Source organism: Euleptes europaea, chromosome 12 (assembly GCF_029931775.1).
Source record: "Euleptes europaea isolate rEulEur1 chromosome 12, rEulEur1.hap1, whole genome shotgun sequence".
NCBI classification, from domain to species: domain Eukaryota; kingdom Metazoa; phylum Chordata; class Lepidosauria; order Squamata; family Sphaerodactylidae; genus Euleptes; species Euleptes europaea.
Window position 1 is genome coordinate 59,127,593 of NC_079323.1, and position 20,687 is coordinate 59,148,279.

At 40.9% G+C, this 20,687-nt stretch overlaps 1 protein-coding gene across 2 annotated transcripts in view; it reads left to right on the plus strand.

Moving 5' to 3' along the window:
* ITSN1 (intersectin 1) overlaps window positions 1–17,600 on the plus strand; it is an 89,853-nt gene extending 72,253 nt beyond the window's left edge. For both annotated transcript variants that reach the window (XM_056858744.1, XM_056858745.1), the window contains exons 28-38: window positions 2,067–2,188; window positions 6,592–6,698; window positions 7,836–8,019; window positions 8,414–8,512; window positions 9,254–9,421; window positions 11,623–11,835; window positions 13,650–13,771; window positions 15,574–15,656; window positions 15,742–15,825; window positions 16,691–16,864; window positions 17,346–17,600. In XM_056858744.1, the coding sequence (XP_056714722.1) occupies window positions 2,067–2,188; window positions 6,592–6,698; window positions 7,836–8,019; window positions 8,414–8,512; window positions 9,254–9,421; window positions 11,623–11,835; window positions 13,650–13,771; window positions 15,574–15,656; window positions 15,742–15,825; window positions 16,691–16,864; window positions 17,346–17,494 (1,505 nt within the window). In that variant the 3' untranslated portion in view covers window positions 17,495–17,600. The remainder of the gene's footprint in view (window positions 1–2,066; window positions 2,189–6,591; window positions 6,699–7,835; window positions 8,020–8,413; window positions 8,513–9,253; window positions 9,422–11,622; window positions 11,836–13,649; window positions 13,772–15,573; window positions 15,657–15,741; window positions 15,826–16,690; window positions 16,865–17,345) is intronic.
* Window positions 17,601–20,687: the final 3,087 nt, after the last annotated feature.

A 20,687-nucleotide genomic window follows, 5' to 3' on the forward strand; every position in this document is an offset into this window, starting at 1 on the left:
CTGCTTATACGATCACAGTCCCACTCTGCTTCTCTTATTGCTTCACACAGCAGTATCAATCAGTTCCTTATATAATAGTGGGTGGGGAAGACTGGTGCGCTGATGGGACACTGGCATGGGACATCGGTGGATCTAATTATTCTCATGCCTACCTTTCTCCTACTTTATACTGTGGCAATGACAATCTGGCATTCCCCCAACAATGGCAGCCAGGTAACAGAAGTGCATCAGCTGTGATGACCCAAATACAACTTGGGTACTTCACTGTCCACATTACAAAACCTCCATACATATTGTCCATCTTCTAGAGCAGGGGCCTCCAACATGGTGCCCATGTGTGCCATGGTGCCCACTGGCACCTTGCTTGGTGCCTGCCAAGTGTTTTTACAAGAGTGGGCAGGGCCAGGTGAGGTTTTCAGCCAGCAGGGCTTCTGATTGGCCATTGAAGACCTAGTTGGCTGTGCAGATTTTTTTAAAGTTACTTTGGCAGCAGCTGCCACCACAGCACAAGGATCTTTGCTGCGTTATTGAAGGTAAGTTTTGTGTATGCAACAAAATATTTTTAAACAACATGTTTATGTTAAAAGGCATCCTATTAAAAAGAGTTTCTGTCTGAAATGTTAGAGTTACTATTAGAATTATGCATAAACTCACTCCCTGACATTTTGTGGTTGATTCTCCCTCTCGTGGCAGGCTGTTCTGTGGTTCCACCTTATCGCCCTGTATCAGAATTCCAAAGGTGCTCACAGTCTAGAAAAGGCTGAGGACTCCTGTTCTAGATTGTGCTGTGTTAAACATTCCTGATCCTTTCTTGAAAGCCCCTCCCCACCAACCCTAGATTCTCATTATGCTGAAGGACTATCAGTTGTCAGTGGGTTTTAAAAAAATATATTTTGCTGCAAAAATGGGAGGGGAGAAGCTAGATAAACAGATTGATCTAGCAGTGGGAAGGGTTAGCCTAGGGTACAGTGGATTATTAGATCCGTACCTGGTGTGATTACTTTTTTGATACTTTCAGCCCCACATAGTCATTAATTAGTGGTTCAGTTACTCAAACTGCTCCCTGGCATACTGTTGAAACTTATCAGAAAAAGTACCCACAGAAATCTCATTAAAAGAAAAACATCAGATCCCATTGACCCTGAGAACGTCAATCAAGATATGTTTACAATTTTCATTCTGCGAGCAGAGAAAAAAAACCCCTTCCTGTTCTGCACTCACCATAAGCTTGAAACTTGAATCGCTTTATAGTTGTCATTTGATTAGGTTTTTGTTTTTTTGCCATCAAGTCACATCTGATTTATCGCGACTCCTGGTGGGATTTTCAAGGCAAGAGACGTTCAGAGGTGGTTTGCTATTGCCTGCCTCTGTCATGACTCTAGTATTCCTTGGAGGTCTCCCATCCAAAGACTTGCTAGGGTTGACCCTGATTAGCTTCTGAGATCTGACAAGATCAGCATAGCCAGGGTGATCCAGATTAGGGCTAACATAATTAAATATTAGGGCCTCCTTTTCTGTAGCCCCAGAAGTATCCGTAGGAAGGTTCTTGTTAGTATATTTGTCAGACATATATATGGACATTGCCCATTTGTCTTCTTTATAGTCCTTAAACCAAAGTGGTTCTTTCCCACTGCCCGTATAAAAGCTCTCTCTGACGCCTCCTTGTATATACTGCTGGGAACTGATCAGATATAGCATTAACCATCAGGAAGAAATTTTGTATTCTTGGGAGAAAGATGCCCTCTTAAATGTATCAGCTGAGAGCTGTATTCTACAATCGATAATTGGGAGAATTTTCCTCCCTATGTGTTTATACATAATGTATAACAGTGCTTCTTAATGAAGGTGCTCCCAGACATTTTTCCTTTTGCTTTCCAGGAAGTCTCAGTTTCTCAGCTATCTGAACAAATGTTGCTGGGATCATAATTAACTACCAGTGTTAGACCTAATTCTCACTAAGGTGCTTAGCCTCTCTGGGACGTGCCACTGATGGTGCTTATCAGTCTGATGGCGCTTATCAGGAATATTGTTAGTGTTCAACACCGTGCATTTTTTGTCTCTTCCAGGGTGTGCTGATTTGCATCTCCTGGACATGTTGACTCCTACTGAAAGGAAACGGCAGGGGTATATCCATGAACTAATTGTAACAGAAGAAAACTATGTGAATGACCTACAGTTAGTAACAGAGGTAAGGCTAATTGTGCATGTTTTACAAATTGCTCTGCCTGTCTCATAAGTGAATGAGTTTTTTAAAGCTCTGAGTTCTAGGGGTGGTTTGGAGTGGTGGAGTCTGATCTGGAGAACCGGGTTTGATTCCCCATTCCTCCACATGAATGGCAGAGGCTAATCTGGTGAACTGGATTTATTTCCCCACTCCTACACATGAAGCCAGCTGGGTGACCTTGGGCTAGTCACACTCTCTCAGCCTATGCTATCTCACAGGGTGTCTGTTGTGGAGAGGGGAAGGGAAGGTGATTGTAAGCCGGTTTGAGTCTTCCTTAAGTGGTAGAAAAGTTGGCATATAAAAACCAACTCTTCTCCTCCTCCTCCTCCTCCTCCTCCTCCTCGCCTGTCAATTTAATGGCCAGTTACAAAATTAGCAACATACGGTAACTTTGGACATTCTTTAAAGAAACCTGTTTTTGTTTAATAAGCTATTTAACATGATTATTGAGATTTGTATGTACACATTTTACTCTTAAAATGGGTAAGCCTGAGGGTCAAAATAAACATGTAAACGTAAAAAGCCACTGTGCAGGCAGTGCAGGAGGGCAGCCGTTTCCTCACAGCCCATTCTCCCAATCTAATCAGGCTGACCTAAGTCATCAGATGGAGGCACAGATCTCCTGCTGTGGGGTATAGTGTGCAGATGTACCAATTACAGCAAGATTAGACTACTGTAAGGTGCTCTGTAGGCATTTCAGAAGCTCCAGTTGGTGCAGAATGCTGAGATGGCACTGAGGTCTAAAATGCACAGTCACTTTAGCCTCCTTTATTCCCTGTTTCAGCCAGGATCGAGCGCACGTTTGGCAAAACACATGCATTCGATCCTGGCTGAAACGGAATAAAGGAGCTAAAGCGACCATGTGTTTTCGCCCTGACTGTTTCTATTTAGAGAGACAATTGCTGGCCAGGATAAGAATGCTTCATTGGCTTCTTATTATGCTACCTTCTTATTATGCTACCAGAGCCAATTCAAAATGCTGGTTAAGCACCAGGATACCTGAAGGACCAACTTCTTCCATGTGTTCCTGCCCATCTTTTAAGATTATCAGATAAGGCCCTGATAGATCTCCTTCCTTCTTTCAGTGGCAACACCTCAGTTTTTGAAAGCCCTCCCCCTGGAGCCTTGCATGGCACCAGATTTGATGTCTTGTGGCACAGGTGAAGATCCATTTGTTCTTCAAACCATGTAATGTGGAGTTTTTTTTTTAAAAAAGGTATTGTCCAGTGGGGTGCCACAGGGCTCGGTTCTGAGCCCAGTACTTTTCAATATTTTTATAAATGATCTGGATGAGGGAGTGGAGGGACTACTCATTACATTTGCTGCTGACACCAAATTGGAAGGAACAGTGATAGAGATGGAGATGGAATTCAACAAGATCTGAACACACTGGAAAAGTGGGCAGATGTGAACAAGATGCGATTCAACAAGGAAAAAAAAGAATTCTAATCTGGGTAACAAAAATGAGAAGCATGCATGCTGGATGCACTTCAGGTAGCAGTGTGTGTGAACAAGATCTTGGGGTATGGATGGACTGTAAGCTGAATATGAGCAGTCAGTGTGATGCAGTGGCAAAAAAGGCTAATGTGATCTTGGGGTGTATCAACAGAGGCATAACATCTAAATCGCAAGATGTCTCAGTCCTGCTGTACACTACATTGGTCAGACTGTACCTGGATTGCTGTGTGCTGTTCTGGGGGCCTCACTTCAAAGAGGATGTGGACAGAATGTGGAGCGGGTGCAGTCTTTACGTGTATGGCAGGAGGGTGGGGAGCTGTTGGCAGCAAAGGATAGGACTCGCAATAATGGGTTTAAATGACAGGAGGAAAGGTACCAGCTGGATATTAGGACAACTTTTTTTTTTACAGTAAGAGTAGTTCATCAGTGGAATTGGCTGCCTAGAGAGGTGGTGAGCTCACCCTATGATAGAACTGCTCTTGTTTCAATACTTTAAAAAATGTTTTTCTCACACTCACCAACCCTCACTGTCTCTGTTGAGACTTAACTGGTTATGACACCATTGCCACTTATTATGATGGATCCCTTATTTTCTTTAAAAGGTCAGAGGTTTTTTGAAGTACAACTTTAAAAAGGTTGTATTTTTCTCTCTTTAAAGGTAAAGGTCCCCTGTGCAAGCACCGGGTCCTTCCTGACCCATGGGGTGACGTCACATCCCGACGTTTCCTAGGCAGACTTTATTTATGGGGTGGTTTGCCAGTGTCTTCCCCAGTCAACTTCCCTTTACCCCCAGCAAGCTGGGTACTCATTTTACCGACCTTGGAAGGATGGAAGGCTGAGTCAACCTTGAGCCGGCTACCTGAAACCAACTTCCGTCGGGATCGAACTCAAGTTGTGGGCAGAGCTTGGACTGCAGTAATGCAGCTTACCACTCTGCGCCACGGGGCTCCTCTTCTCTCTTTGAGGGGATTTAAGTCAGGTTAGCAAAGCTTCATAACAGGAATGTGATTTGTAACAGAATAACAGAATTGAGGAACTTGAGATGGTTATGTTCAAGTGATATATTAAAAATTGCAAATGTATCAAGGTTGTTTACATACAAGTGTTTAAACTTTTTATTTTTCTACTGATTTCTCTTGGCAGCCATCAGTTTGTTTTTTAAACTTCTTTTACATAGTGGTTCTCTTAGTTGGAGGAGTTAGGAATATTAACACACTTCCCCAGTTTCTGCTTTAAACTGTCCTGGGATCACTCCTTTCACCATAGCTATTTCCCGTTAAAGTCTTAGGGATCACTCTATCAACCTTAGGACTATTTCCCTAGATAACTGGTTATGGATCTTTCCTGATTCAAAACCCAAATGTGTTCCTCACTCCAGAAGAGAATCCTCCACCAAACACCTTGCAGCTCATACTGCTGTCTCCCAGCTCTGTCTTAACTTCTTTGAGCGCAATCGTGAAGGGGACATGAATCAGCAGAGCAGCCGGCATGACCCCACGCCGACATAAGTGCCCATTTATTCCAGGATAAGGGACACTTATGCTGGCACGGGGGCGGGGGGGCTTCATGCTGGTGTCAGTAAGCCACACTGGGCACAAAATCCCAGAAGTGGGAGCCCGTGCCAGCATGTTGAGGGATGGAGCTGCCTTTAGGCCCATGAATGCCCCCTCGAGTTGCAGCATTACTACACCACCTTTTTTGGTGGCATAGCCTCCCTGTTTTCTATGGGGGCATTTTCCCGATTTTACATTTACATTTTAATGCAAAATACATTAATAAAATAATTACATTTTACATTATTTTCTCTGTGGCGGCCGGGGAGCCTCTGTGGAGACATCGCGGCTGCACTGCTCTGGCAGCCACGCATCCACCCACCCTTCAGGAATGGGCTGCCTCTCCGTCAACTGTCAGTTTTCAACTGTAAGAACTCTCCAACTGCCATTCTCAGAATTCTGTTCAACCTCTGTGTCGATCATGGGGGTTCTAAGTCTGGGACAACTCCATAGAATGCAGTTGTCCATCACACCGCTTACTGGCAGTCTTCAAGCACTTGTCAGGGATGCTTTAGGCTGATATTGCATTAAGCAGGGGGTTGGACTAGATGGCTTGTATGGCTCCTTCCAACTCTATGATTCTATGATTATTGTTCATTTTGTTTCTAGTTCTGAGATTTGCATTGCTGGATTTTATAAAGTACTGCTACTTTATACTTTTTACTTCTCTACTGGTTTTTATGTATTATACTTCCTCTGCTGTTTTATGTACTACAGTTTTAAATGTGTGTGCATGTTATAGTGTTTGGGATAGTGCTTTACATGTTGTTAGCTTCCTTTGGAATCAGATTTCAGGTTAAAGGATGGGATATAAATGTTTAAGACAATAATTGTTGCCTAGCAGGGAGAAACATGATGCTGATCGCATAGCAAAGGGGAAAGGGGTAGAGACCCCTTAGCTCATACTAATACCTATGCTTTTCACAGTGCAATCCTAGGCAGAGTTACACCCATCTCAGTCCATTGAAGTGAATAAGCAGATTTAACTCTGTTTAGGATTTAACTGTTAGTTAATAGGAGGCTCAGTCTATAGCTACTCACTAAAAGTAGGGGAGAGCCCACTATGCTTTGTGGACTTCTGTGTTTGTGTACTGCCAAGACATACATTGTTTAGTTGGCGGGCGTTTTTTGTTGTTTCACATTTTTCTGATTGCTGTGGGTGTGATCCAGATGAAGTTATGGTTATTGAGGTCCCATGATTTGAATGTGAAAGACATTTGAGCAAATAGTGTCCTCGTGTGGTAGATTTTGGAGACAGCAACCTCTGGGTATGGAGATCTTTAAAGTGAGACCTCAAAGGTAATGTCAACACAGTGAGCAAGTTTATTATATAGTCTTTCTCTTTTGAATCTACAGATTTTCCAGAAGCCACTGATGGATTCAGAACTGTTGACAGAAAAGGAGGGTGCTATGATTTTTGTAAATTGGAAAGAGCTAATTATGTGCAATATTAAACTACTGAAGTAAGTTGTTTAAAAAATAATAATCAGCAATAAGATTTGTGTGAGGGGGTCTCTGCTCAAATTTTGGAATATTTTAACACAACATGGGAAGAAAGGGTATTGTGGGAAATTTAAATAACTAGTTTTTACTGTAGTTTATGTTTGTCTCTTGGTGGAGTCTGTAATGTGGGCAAATAGGTGGGGCATAAGAAAAATGCCTCTAGATAGGAAAGTACAGATGTTTTGCAAGATTCCACCAGATTCAGATTAAAGTCAGTTTTTCATGAGTGGATTTACAGAATTGTCATACATAACTACTATTACAAACATACTAATACAGGGGAGAGGAATGAGGAAAGTGACAGAGAAAAGAACAGTAAACACAACACTTCCTTCCTTCATGGCTCAAGCAGATTTGAATCTAGCTCTTCACAGTCCAAATCCAGTATTATAACCATTACAACACATTGTCATGTGCACAAATCTACAAATATTCTGTGTCTCTCCCCCACCCAAGATGTTTCTCCAGCATCAAAATATGCCTCACAACTCTTAGCTTTCCTGGTATTTTCTTCAGTCCTTCAAATTGTTCTTCACAATTTTGCTTGTCTCAGGAGGGAGGGCAGGTTATTCCACCTGAGGGTTTTACACAGTTCCCATTTATCTCTTTATACTGGAGGCTTGGACTTTCTCAGTAGCTGCCCATCCAGGTGTGTCCTCCTTCTTCTTAGTCCCTTATGTGGAGTTGCTTATCCTCTTCAGCAAGAGTCCTTGACTCTCACCTCTTCTCTCCTGTTACCTCAACCACATTCATCTGTCCCAGAGGGAAGAAATGGCCTTTCCTCAGTTGGTTACCACTTACCTTCCTTGGTTGCCTAGGTTACCATCTGGTCATCATCTATAGTCCTGTTCTATAGATTGTGCATTACAGTATTTTCTAAATCCAGTTCATTTTAAAGATATATTGAAAGATGTTTCCATAGGATAAGTTAGTTAGCTAAGGGAGATTAGAGCTCATACAATCGTTTTATTAATTCACTAAGCAAATGATGGCTATTCTGTTGTTCCATAATTTTCATTAGAGTATTAAATTTCTACTAGTTTATGTGCTTTAGGGCATTTCATAATCTCTCTGCCAATCTTCTGCTTTGTCCTTAGGGCACTACGTGTTCGTAAGAAAATGTCAGGAGAAAGGATGCCAGTAAAAATGATAGGAGACATCCTGACAGCACAGCTTCCACACATGCAGCCTTACATTAGATTCTGTAGCTGTCAGCTTAATGGGGCAGCCCTCATTCAGCAGAAAACGGATGAAGTTCCCGAGTTCAAGGAATTTGTTAAAGTAAGAGAATATCATTTTTGGTACTCTATTTTCTTTGCCAGAGCTCATTCACTTACTTCCTGGCGTGTTAGAAAACCTTGCTATGTGACAAATATAAACAAAGCACCTTCACATTTGAACCGTTTCCTTTCGCCATCTTTTACGATGCACAACTTTGGCTCAAGAAGCCGAGCTGTTCCAATCCTCTGGAGGATGCCCACATTTTGTCATGCTTTCATAAGCTGTGAACAACCACTGGCAATGTATTCTAGGATTCCCAGCAGTCCTTTCCACTCTAAAGAAAGTGCTACCAAGAGGCCACTCTTCGCTAAATGAAGAGAATAAAGATATAGAGAGACAGTTTTATGTTATACTTTGATAAACGAGATACCAACACTTTTTGTTAATATTTCAGAGATTAGCTATGGACCCTCGCTGCAAAGGGATGCCCTTGTCAAGCTTTCTGCTAAAGCCTATGCAACGAGTAACACGATATCCTCTAATAATTAAAAATGTAAGTATTTTTACCCGCATGTGAAAATAAGATATCAGAATGGCTATAATTGAGAAATTAGAGTCAAATTCTAACCTCTTTTTTTTGTCTTTATTGGGATACCCACCTGGTGTTATCAGAAGGATGGATCCTGTACTTCTACATAGGGAGATAATTCAAATGAGGGCTGATCAGATCCATGGGCTGGACCCAGCAGTAATTTTCTGCTAACAGAAGGTGCTTCCATCACTGGAATAGTAGTGTCCAACCTTTCCCCTCCCACTGCAGCCTACTGAGCTTCCTGAAATGTTCCTCCTGAGGGACAAGGAATGATTAGGAGCTACAGGAGGGGTGAATTGCAAATCATCAATGGGAGGAGGAAGTGGGGGAAATTGCTACCTTTCAATTAGAGGAAAATTACTCAGAGCCAAACCCATAGTCCTTTAAATGAAAGGTAGAATAAGGTATAAAATTTAAAAGGCAATGAAATGATCTGGTTATATTTGATTAACGCACAGAAGCCATAAATGAGATTATTTAAAAGAAAAGTAATCTTTATACTGTTTTGGCAATCAAGAAACAAAGAGTGAAGTAAGGTGTTTTTCTTTTTACTAATTTAGGATGGGATTTGTTTAATGTTTATTTTGTAACATTGTTCGTTGCTTAATTACATGTATTTTTATAGAGCTAGATTGACTAAATCTGGTAAAAGAAACAGGTTTTGCAGCTTTGTAAGAAACTGAAACCATTCATTTCCTGTAGATATTAGAAAATACTCCTGAAAACCATCCAGATCATAGCCATCTGAAGCATGCTTTGGAGAAAGCGGAGGAACTTTGTTCTCAGGTCAATGAAGGTGTACGAGAGAAGGAGAATTCAGACAGACTTGAATGGATCCAGGCTCATGTTCAGTGTGAAGGATTATCTGAGGTAAACCTACAGTTCTGCTGAAATGCATGGCATCAGAGAATGCTCACTAGTTTTCCAAGGCAGTCTTATGAAATAATTAGATCGAAGTCCAGTAGCACCTTAAAGACTAGCAAGATTTTCGGAGTACAAACTTTCAAGAGTCAAAGCTCTCTTAATCAGATATGAGTAGGAATGGAGATCTCCGAGTCTTTATACCGCAGTCAGAAGGTAGGAGGGGTGTTGTAAAGAAGGAACTCAGGATGCAGAGGTACAGTGCATATTGTAATCATCTTGATTAGAAAAGAGGGGAAGGCTTGGAGGCAGAAAAATAATGTCTTTAGCGAGGTAAGAATTCTGTGTCCCTATTCAGCCCTGGGGAGGGTCCATTGTTCTGAGTTTGTGAATGAACTCAACTTCAGTAATGAAATAACAAAGCTATTTTCATGGTTAAAATTGTGTTCTGCTCTTCGTGTATCTTTTGTAAAATTACAGCCAATTTTCTCTTTCTTTCCCTGTTTTATTGTGTGCTGCCCACCACATGTTGCTTTTTCTCCCCACGATGAAATTAGAGTTCAGTCTCCACTCAGTTTGTAACTTCTCTTCATAGTAGTGAAATATTCCACCCAAATCATAAACTGATTTTACATCAAGACTGCTGAAGCTTGTTTTTGTCCCAAATTGACATAATTGCTGAGCCTGGTCTTAGCCAGGGAGGGCGGGTTATACATTGGGAAAAAAATGAACTACTGCTTCTGTAGCCATTCCGGAAAACGGCCTTTTTAAGCTGTAGCAAAAAGGATCTCTGAATTACTTTAGAGAGAAGCAGGCTGATCCTGTGGTCCTACACTGGCATCCATTATGTCAGATCGAACACTGCCTCCCTTGGCAGAAGCCCCTAAGGCCAAAAGATTAGGCAACAACTAAAGCCTATTGCCATACACTCTACAGGTTTCCCCTTAGTACAGAATGTCTTGTCCTTGAAACGCTAGGTGGAACAGTAGAGTTGAGATTCCAGGCAGGTGCTAGTATCTGGGGTTATAAGGCTGGATTTCTGTAAGCTTTCTGAGAAGTTGTTTATTTAGCCTTAACTAGGAGGGGAAAATTAATATATGTTGTTTGTTTAAAGTGATCCATCACCAAGGTTCTAATGATGTGGGAAAGAGCCTCATGCCATCCATTGAAATATATGGCATTTGTGTTCCAGGGCTGAGCTTTATATACTCCTTGTGGTTTGCTGTGATAAGCTGCAGAATTAGTATGAATGTGGTTGGGCATGGAAGGAGGGAGACGTGGGACAGCTGTCTGGTGCTCTGCATTGACTTTAGCAGGGCTGCTTTAATGTGTGCCTCTTCTTTTGTCAGTATAATGTTATATCATTGCAGGGGATAGTAATGAGGGGAGGGTGGGGATTCCTCCTAAGTTCCATACCTCTCTCACTTTTTTCCATTAAAGGGTAAACTAATTAATAAGGCTAGCAGGAATGCAAAAATGAAGATAACAGGAGTGCATAAATCGTGTCCTGACAGCTGTGATGTTAACCTTGAATGCAGTACCTAATATAATAGATTGCTAGAGCTTAAAGTGTGTATGACAAAATAACTGCAGAAGCACCACATGGATTTTATTTTTTTGTAAACTAGAAAGTGAGATGTAATTTGTAAAGTGCTGAAATTAATCCTGCTTTGAGAATGGCCAGTTCTGAAAATTCTGGTTGAGCAGGACACGGGCAGCATATTCCAGTTCCTGTTGATCACTTGGAGAGGATACTCTGCTTCTGCCAGAACTGTTGAGTAGAGAGTCCAGGTGAAAGTCGAGTATAAGGTAACCTTACAAAGCAGAACTGGTCAGCACGTAGCAAAGAGAGGTCAGCATAAAGTCAGTATATTTTAAATACACATTCCTGGCTTTAATAATTCGTAACTCCTGCCCTGCCTTCTATGCTAACCACAGCCTCAGAGAAAATGATCAGCATTGATACTTGTACCTTCTTCCTCACTCTCATAAGCAAGCCCTGTCTGGTAGAAAGGTTTAAGTCCAAAGGAGCAACTGTAACAAAAATAGTCAGTTCTACCAGACCACTAAAGCACGTGCATTTCCTGGCAAGACCATACGATTAGCTGCCATCTTTGCAAAAGAAACCAAAGTAGTCAGAATTTCAGCTGCATCCAGTAATACAATTACTAGTATATTTTATTCACTGTTGTATTTTTGTCCCCCCTCAGCAACTTGTTTTTAATTCTGTTACAAACTGCTTGGGCCCGCGCAAATTTCTGCACAGTGGTAAACTCTATAAGGCCAAGAGCAACAAGGAATTGTATGGCTTTCTGTTCAACGACTTCCTGCTGCTGACACAGATCATAAAACCTCTGGGTTCATCTGGCACAGATAAGGTTTTTAGCCCCAAGTCAAACCTACAGTATAAAATGTACAAAACTGTAAGTACCACTGCAAAGTCAACTGGTGATATTTTGATGAAAATCCGAAGCCTAAAGTTTAGACAGTAGTGCTGGGTGTTGCTGCATATGGGGCAACTCATGAGAGATAATTCTTATGTATGCACCACAATATGTAACAAACCAAAATGGGTCTGTGTGCTCTATGTACGTGCAGCTTCCTGATGCATATGAATGCGGTGAATAGACAGGTGAATTTGTCATATTACCTTGAACCCACAATACTCGCACACAGCAGTGATGCGTATCCATTTAGGAGGTAAACAAGTTTAGCTAATCTCAATCTATTTCATGCTAAATGCAGTTATTTCCTGAATTCCTAAAAAAGTCATGCTGAGATGTTGATCAATAAATTCTGATGACTTTCACTTGGAAATAGATTGTTTCTCTTTCTTCCTAAGGGGAAGTTGCTACTTGCTCTGATTAGTCTAGTCTGAAACAGAATGCAACATTAAAATAGTTTTGTAGAATCACTGTGTTACTTGCAACAGAGTGTCCTTTAGCCCTTCTCTTACCATTATTGTGGTAAAATGTGTATGTGGACATTGGTCAAGGCCCAGATTAGAAATTCGCAAATATTTGCACTTGTGGTTAAATTTCAGACAGAGAACTGCAATTATGATTTATATCTTTAAATCATTATATCTTAAAAGCCCTAAATGGTCTGGGACCTTCATACCTACAGGACTGACTCTCCCTATATGCCCCCCCCCCAAGAATGCTTCGTTCTTTGTCACACGCCCTGCTGGTGGGGCCCAGCCCACAGGTGGCTTAACTGTCCTCAACGAGGGCAAGAGCTTTTCGATAGTGGCCCCTGCCTGGGGGAACTCTTTACCAGATGACATCCGGGACCTTTTTAGATCCTGTATGGCCAGTAATGAAAAGTTGGTCTGCCAGGAAATGTCATTGAGATCAGTCTAAGACTGTGTTCTACCACCTATTAATACTGCTGCCTTTTTTTGACTATAGTTGGTTGTCAGGTGCCAAATGATCATGTTTTATTCTGATGCCTGAGCTAGGATGCTGTTTTATGAATTGTACTTTGGGATTTTGTAACTATATCTTATCTCTATTGATAGATTATTTATTGAATGTTGTGAGCCAGGGGAGGGGTATAAGTCTAAAATAAATTATAAATAAATATTAATCCACATGAAAATGTACCTTTTCCAGTGTATGTGAGCCAAGTTTTTGTTAACTGTCTATTTATGGTTTGCTTGGTTAGTTTAATTCATCCCTTTGGATTGGCCATTGGGTTCCTGTATTCCCCTTGGTGGTGAAATGTTATCTTACCAGTCAAATCTGTGGATGCCACTAAAAAGAATTACTTTTGTAATTTTGTGTGGTGGTTAACTCCATGCTTCTGGAGCACAATATGTAGAAACAATAGCCTTGGCTGTGTGCCTGGGACAACAGTGAGTTGTGACTAGGTACTAAGTGGCCATTTCTTTTGTCTTCTCTTTCTTCATAGAGCTCTGTCCACTGATTTTTGACATCTGAAGTATTGTTGTGGTAGCTTTAAAGGGATAATAGCCCAGTCTACTGCAGTGGCCCTAATTAATGTGTTTTAATTGGGCTGTGCAGATTTGCAGTTAAGATATTGTCACATATTGGGGCTATAATCTTTCAGTTATACTGTGCTACCACTACAATACACTACTTGTGGGAAAGTAACAAAATGATACCTATCAGAGAGGAGGGCATGCCACTCAGCTGTGTGCTGAGTAGTACACCTGTTGTACAGTATTCATTCTGATTTTGCCTAATCTAACATTGCCCCATTTATATGTTTGCAGCCCATATTTCTAAATGAGGTCTTAGTTAAACTACCCACAGATCCTTCTGGAGATGAGCCTATCTTTCACATCTCTCACATTGATCGAGTCTACACACTCCGTGCAGAAAGCATAAATGAAAGGTAAGATGCCACTGAACTGAGCCACTGGAACAGCAGCTCTTACCCACACAACAAAGGACAATTCCATGCTGGCCATAATTAGACGAGGAATAGAGAATACAACTGCTGATATCATACTGCCCTTGTACAAATCTATGGTGAGACCACACTTGGAATACTGTGTACAGTTCTGGTCACCACGCCCAAAAAAGGATATTACAGAGCTTGAGAAGGTACAGAAAAGAGCAACCAAAATTATTAGGGGACTAGAGCAACTCTCCTTTGGGGAGCGGTTAAAACTCTTTAGGCCTATTTAGCTTGGCAAGAAGGTGGCTAAGGGGAGACATGATAGAGGTCTATAAAATTATGCATGGTTTGGAGACAGTGGACAGGGAGAAGCTTTTCTCCCTCTCTCATAATACTAGAACACGGGGTCATCTGCTGAAGCTGGAGGGTGAGAGATTCAAAACAGATAAAAGGAAGTATTTTTTCACACAACGCATAGTTAAATTGTGGAACTCCCTGCCCCAGGATGTGGTGATGGCTGCCAACTTGGAAGGCTTTAAGAGGGAAGTGGGCATATTCATGGAGGAAAGGGGTATACATGGCTATTAGTTAAAATGGATACTAGTCATGCTGCATACCTATTCTCTCTAGTATCAGAGGAGCATGCCTATTTTATTAGGTGCTGTGGAATGGTGCTGCTGCAGTCGTCTTGTTTGTGGGCTTCCTAGAGGCACCTGGTTGGCCACTGTGTGAACAGACTGCTGGACTTGATAAGGCTTGGTCTGATCCAGCAGGGCCTTTCTTATGTTCTTAACAAAACATGCTTTATTTCAATATGGGATTCCTCCAGTTCCTGATGCTGACAAAGATCCTTCTTGTATTTTTTCCTCACCTTTCGTTTTTATTTATTTTTGTGTGTTTCTTTTATGCATCTGATACTATTTATGTACTATGAAAGTAGTGAAAATTGACATTCTTATCTTCTATTGTATATATTAATTGAATACATTTTCAGTTAGTGGGCTTAAGGTGTGTTACACCCTTCTGTACTTTTGTTTGTTTGTTTGAAGAGTTTCTTCCCTTTTTTATTTTGAATGTGTTAATGCTCGCCACCTTGGAGACTGAATTGTTTTGAACGGTAGCATAGAAATGTTTTAAATAAATAAATAGTTAAGCATGAGCTTACCAAATGTCGGATATGGCCTAGTGAAAGTTTGTAAAACATAATTAGAAAGTATAATTCAGATGTAATCTACTGGGCATAGAATTGAATAAGGCAGGAACATTTTGTAAACACTCTGTGTACTATAGCACACATAAAATATAATAGTACTGTATTTGGGTCCTTGGTATCCACCAGGAATACCAAGAGGACCCTGAGTATATAAAGCTAGTTCTGAAGGGGTAAAAGCCTGTGACTGGGGTGCAGAATGTGACAATGCAACATAACTGTATGCTCCTTACAAAAAATGTCCTGAACACACACATACACACAAAGCTAGCATGTAAGGGAGACAGGCTAGAACCTTTCTCCCTTGTATCTAGCGGTCTACGTGGACTGCATTTGTATATGGAGGAGTGTTCAATTGTTTGAGCCCTCCTTCACTGACAGTCGAAAATTATCCAGCCCAGATCCAAGTTTGCCACTGAGAACTCAGCCTAATTCAAGAGAATGTATGCTTTCATCCTACCTGTTGCCCATGGGCAGAAGGATAAATGCAGCCACCCTACCTGTGGCATGCAAACTGCTTTGCTCATCTGCATACATTTTATATTTGCTAGTGTCTAACCTTCTTTTTGCTTTTTTTTTGCTGAAGGACGGCTTGGGTTCAGAAAATCAAAGCAGCTTCGGAACTGTACATAGAAACAGAGAAGAAGAAAAGAGAAAAGGCATACTTAGGTGTGGCACTGGGGAACAGCCTTTATAAGATTTCCCAGAAATGTCAAAAAAAAATAATTAATTTTTCCTGTTGTTCTTACCACAGTCCGGTCCCAGAGGGCAACTGGTATTGGAAGGCTAATGGTGAACATTGTTGAAGGTATTGAACTGAAGCCATGCAGGTCCCACGGTAAGACCTTTATAGATTTTTTTGTATCAAAGGAAGAGTTTTGTGGCAACTTAAAAACTAACCCATGTTTGTTGCATGAGCATTTGTAAGTCAGAAAGTACTTCATCCGAATTAGAGCTTATACCACAATAAATGCATCGCTGTTTGTTGTGACTGCTGCAAACTTACATGGTTTCCTCTCTGGAATTTGCTCTCATCTATTTAACATGATCAAAATTACCAGGCAAAAAGCTATTTTAAATAATCTTACGTAGATGCCAGTAGCTGGTACACTGCAAAATAACTACATTAGATTTTGTGCAGTGGGAGCCTGCACAACTTGTGACTCACATGTCCCAGTGGGCACATATTGTAGCCTGTGAAAGCTGCAGTCAGACTCAGGTGGTTTATTGAGCTCCTGCAGTCTTAGGCAAACTCAGGTGGTTTATTGAGCACCACTGATGGCTGCAGGTCACAAGCTGCACAGGCCCTGCCATCTGGATCATCCGTGTTTGGGTTGCCAGATCCTGGTTTGGGCCATTCTCACACTCAGTTTATGCCCAGATGATGGAGGTCCAGCAGTCTCTTTGCAAGAGCATGAAAGAGAAGTCACTAAATCCAGCCATGCGAAAACAACCTCACAGCTAGGGTTACCAGGTCCCTCTTCGCAACTGGAGGGAGATTTTGGAGGCGGCGCCTGAGGAGGGCAAGGTTTGAGGAGGGGAGGGACTTCAATGCCGTAGAGTTCAATTGCCAAAGTGGCCATTTTTCTCCAGGTAATCCAATCTCTATTGGCTGGAGATCAGTTGAATTAGCAGGAGCTCTCCTGCTACTACCTGGCAGTTGGCAACCCTACTCACAGCTGTGCACCTCTGAATTCTTTCAGGAAAAAGTAACCCATATTGTGAAGTGACAATGGGATCTCAGTGTCACATCACCAAGACTATACAGGACACTCTCAACCCTAAGTGGAATTCTAACTGCCAGTTCTTTATCAAAGATTTAGAACAGGATGTCCTCTGCATAACGGTGTTTGAGAGGGATCAGTTCTCCCCAGATGGTGAGTAGTGCCCCTTTGCTTTTGGGCTTGGTTTGTTCTGGTAAAGAGTTCTGGTAAGGATAGCTATCCTAAAACACAAAAGGAAACATGGGTGGAGCTGGCCTTTTTCTTCCTGAAGGCACTGAGGCTGGAGATGGAAAGAATGGAACTAATTTAATTACAAAATCTTCCATCTCTTCTCCAAGCCTCACATTGGAGTGCTTAAATCTACCATGCAAATAATTCCTTGAAGGCTGGCTTACAAAAGCAGGCAATTTCTGCTCATCCAGTGAAATGGTTGCTTGTTGGAGGAAGTTCAGGTAGAGTTGGAAAAAGCAACACTGTGAGCTGGGGAGTTTCATTCCCAGTTGTCACTGAGGCTTCGTTTTCAGTATGACTCTGAAGGTTCGTGCTATGTTTGAATTAAGTTCTTGCCAAAGATTGATCTCTGTGTAGATGGGCAAACAGTATTTCTGATCATTGTATATATGTTATTTTTCAGACTTCTTGGGACGAACAGAAATCCGGGTAGCAGATATTAAGAAAGATCAGGGCTCAAAGGGACCAGTTACAAAGTGTCTTCTCCTGCATGAAGTCCCAACAGGAGAGATAGTTGTCCGACTGGATTTGCAGCTGTTTGATGAACCTTGAAAAGGAAATGTTCCATGGAAACTGCAGTCATTGCAGTAGGTGTCTACAGAATCTGTCTAGAAATTCTCATACTTTTTATACGAGACAAACACTTGTCAAAAAGAAAATAAAAAACCACAACGATAAGAACACTCTATCTTGGTAATCCTTGAAGAAAACCTAATTCCCACTTTATGAGGAAAATGTTCTGTTTTTGTTTAGTTTTATCTGTGGAATTTTTTTGCTGTAGTTTTCAAGATGTAACAGTTTGACCCTGACCTGTAAAATAAAACAACACACCTCCTTTTGGTTACTGCAGTATGCAGGCTAATCAAAAGAGGGTGCTAATGGTGTGTTTTTGAAGGCTCACTGTAAAATTCCCCTAGAAATGTTGTGCCTATTGCCCCACAGAGTGGAGTATAAATGTGAATATATTTATATAGAAAATACATATAACATGAATTCTTGCCATGTAAGATATTGGGATTTCTTTTAGGAAGTTTGTGATGAATATTTGAATGTGTTTGTTTGTTTTTTTTAAAAAAAAATCATCTCAAGAAGGATAATATAATGATACAAAGTTTAAATGACCGGTGCTCAGTGTGTAATGCTTTCAAGAGCTGAGCTGAAGATTTCAGTTGCAAAGAAAAAGAATGCTTTGTGAATTGAAGTCTGAGTTACTAGTCCAAGACCCTCTGTATTACTTGGTTGCCCAAGCTCCCTTAGATTTTAAATAGGACTGATGCTTTGTGCTTGTCATCGACATCAGAATATCTTTCACCCCAATTGATTAATGTGCATCCCCACATCAGTGCTTTTTGCAGTTATGTTTCTAGTTGGGTATGTAAATGACTGTTATTGAAATTAACAAAGATGACTGAGTCCTGCTGTCTGTTGTACCGTGCCACTAACACATTAAAACTGCTGCTGGATTGCGAAAAAGCTGGAAAGGAAGTGGTTCCTCTGGCTCAGGATTGCTAATTCGTTTTCTATGTAGGCAAGGCTAAAAAAGCAGCCCGAAGGGATGTTTACACTGTACTGTACCTAAATAAACTGGGCACCATGGTCTGTTAATGAGGGGGATAGCTTTTCAAGGTGATGACGGCTATTCCGGTTCAGTGTAAACTTGTCAGTTCCATGAGTAGGCGTGACAAGATTCTGCAAAGTAAGACATCCTAGAGTGAAAAGAATTTATGCTGCAAATGTAAGGATGTACTCACTATACTACATAGAAATCTTGGCTCAGCAAAGCACTTTGAATGGGAGAAGCATGTTCTTAAGAACACGTGCTGCTGAAGTAGAAACAATGTCAATGGTAGACATTGTGTGTTCATTTTGGTACATTATTTCTCGTTTCCAGCCCTTCATTTTATTCCCAAGGATCATGCATAAATGGGTGTATTTGTAATGACTTTCAGAATGGGAAGTGTTGACAGTTCTGTTAGCATGTCAATGTTCTTGTAAGATGAGTTGGCTTTTCTGCTGTTTGCATGTTTTGGTACCAGTTTCCATGTTTCCTGTAGAGATGGGTATCCTCTAGCACAGAAACTCTTTTTTGATATCCATTAGGAAATTAGGGTAACTTGATAGGTAGCTACAGTCTGGTGATAAGTGTAAACTGTGCTTGAAAGTGTCTGTGTACTATTATTTCCAAGGAGAACACTGTATTATTTTCAGCAATTGTTTTTTAAAAATCCTGTTTGTTGGAAGGACGAAAAAGTTTACATTTCATACTTTTAAGAATTGCGTTATTATTTATTTATTGAAGATAGTGTAGAATTTTGTATCAAATGACATACTTATGTATTTTTTTGAACAGAGACACACTTCAGTTAGAAACTTTTGACTGACCAAGTTTTAGAGAAAGTTTAACTTACAGGCATGCAATTGTTTACCACTGACTGGCTGAAAAACAATTTGAAAACAAATTTAAGTTTCTATTTTTCAATGTTGTTATAAAAATGTTTGAACTAAAGTATGTAAATAAAACAAAACCCATGTTTTCTTTTTTCCCATACCAGTACATTTTATGAAATATAATGTATAAGAAAATAACACATTTGTTGTAGAGGAAAAAATGGTACAAATACTTCTATTGGTGGAAAAACAATATTAAATGTCATTGTTCTAACCTTCCTTGGCTGTCCTACTTTTACTCAAGATCCATTATTCAATGCATGTATTTTACAAAAGGCTAGGATCATCCACCTGCCTTTTCTCCAAGACTATATGGCAACACGTTTCAGAGCTCTGTTCTTGATTCACCCACTTTCCTTATAAAAATATTAATTTTACTTGTGATTAGAGCCATTTGAATTCTGCTATATACATCAAGGCATCTGCCTGTTACAACTCAAAAAATGTTTCTTTGTTTTTCAAATAACTAGCCTTGGAAAGTTAAATGGATCCCAAGCAAGTATTCATCTGTTTCTGGGCAGCCGGCTACTTCCCTGATCCTTAAACATTCATATTATATGGTCAAAAACTGGAAAAGGAATGCTTAGGCAAAATTTGCAACTTAATCCTAATACCATCTGCTCATAAAACTCTAATTTAGTCCAGGCATTTAGGACTGTTGCCGTATTTAACAGAACACAGAGAAACCTGAACAATTCCTGCCCTTAAGAGTCAGAAATACACAGCTCTCGGCTTTGACACGGAGTAACTAAAAAGGAATTAAAGCTTCTCTAGCCATTCCCATGTCTTCCACATGGTAGGGTTTCTACATCTAAAGGTACATTTTAATGATTAGAAAGTACCATTTCAAAGCTGTGGTGGCCCATAATGCAAAAATCAGACAAGTGTTCCTCACAGTCAGCCAACCAAAGAAAGGAATTCCTATATAAACACCATTATAATTTTTACATTCACTACCTTATGAAAAGCAAACCTACCAAATGGAAATAAGCTGCTTCCTGCCCCCTTTTTTTAAGGAGCCATTTTGGGATTTGCTTTAAAGCAGGGGTGGGGAACCTTTTTTCCACCAAGGGACATTTGGATATGTATAACATCATTCGCGGGCCATACAAAATTATCAGCTTAAAAATTAGACGACCAAGCCCCAAGCAGGCAGCTGCCCCAGATGACCACCACCCCCCGGCGCAGGCAAGCATCCAACCAGTGGCGCACTCGCCCACCTGGTGGCACAGGATGGTCTGATGCACCAGCTGGGTGTAGCCATCCAGCCACACGCTGGAATCGCTCCTGCTCCGCA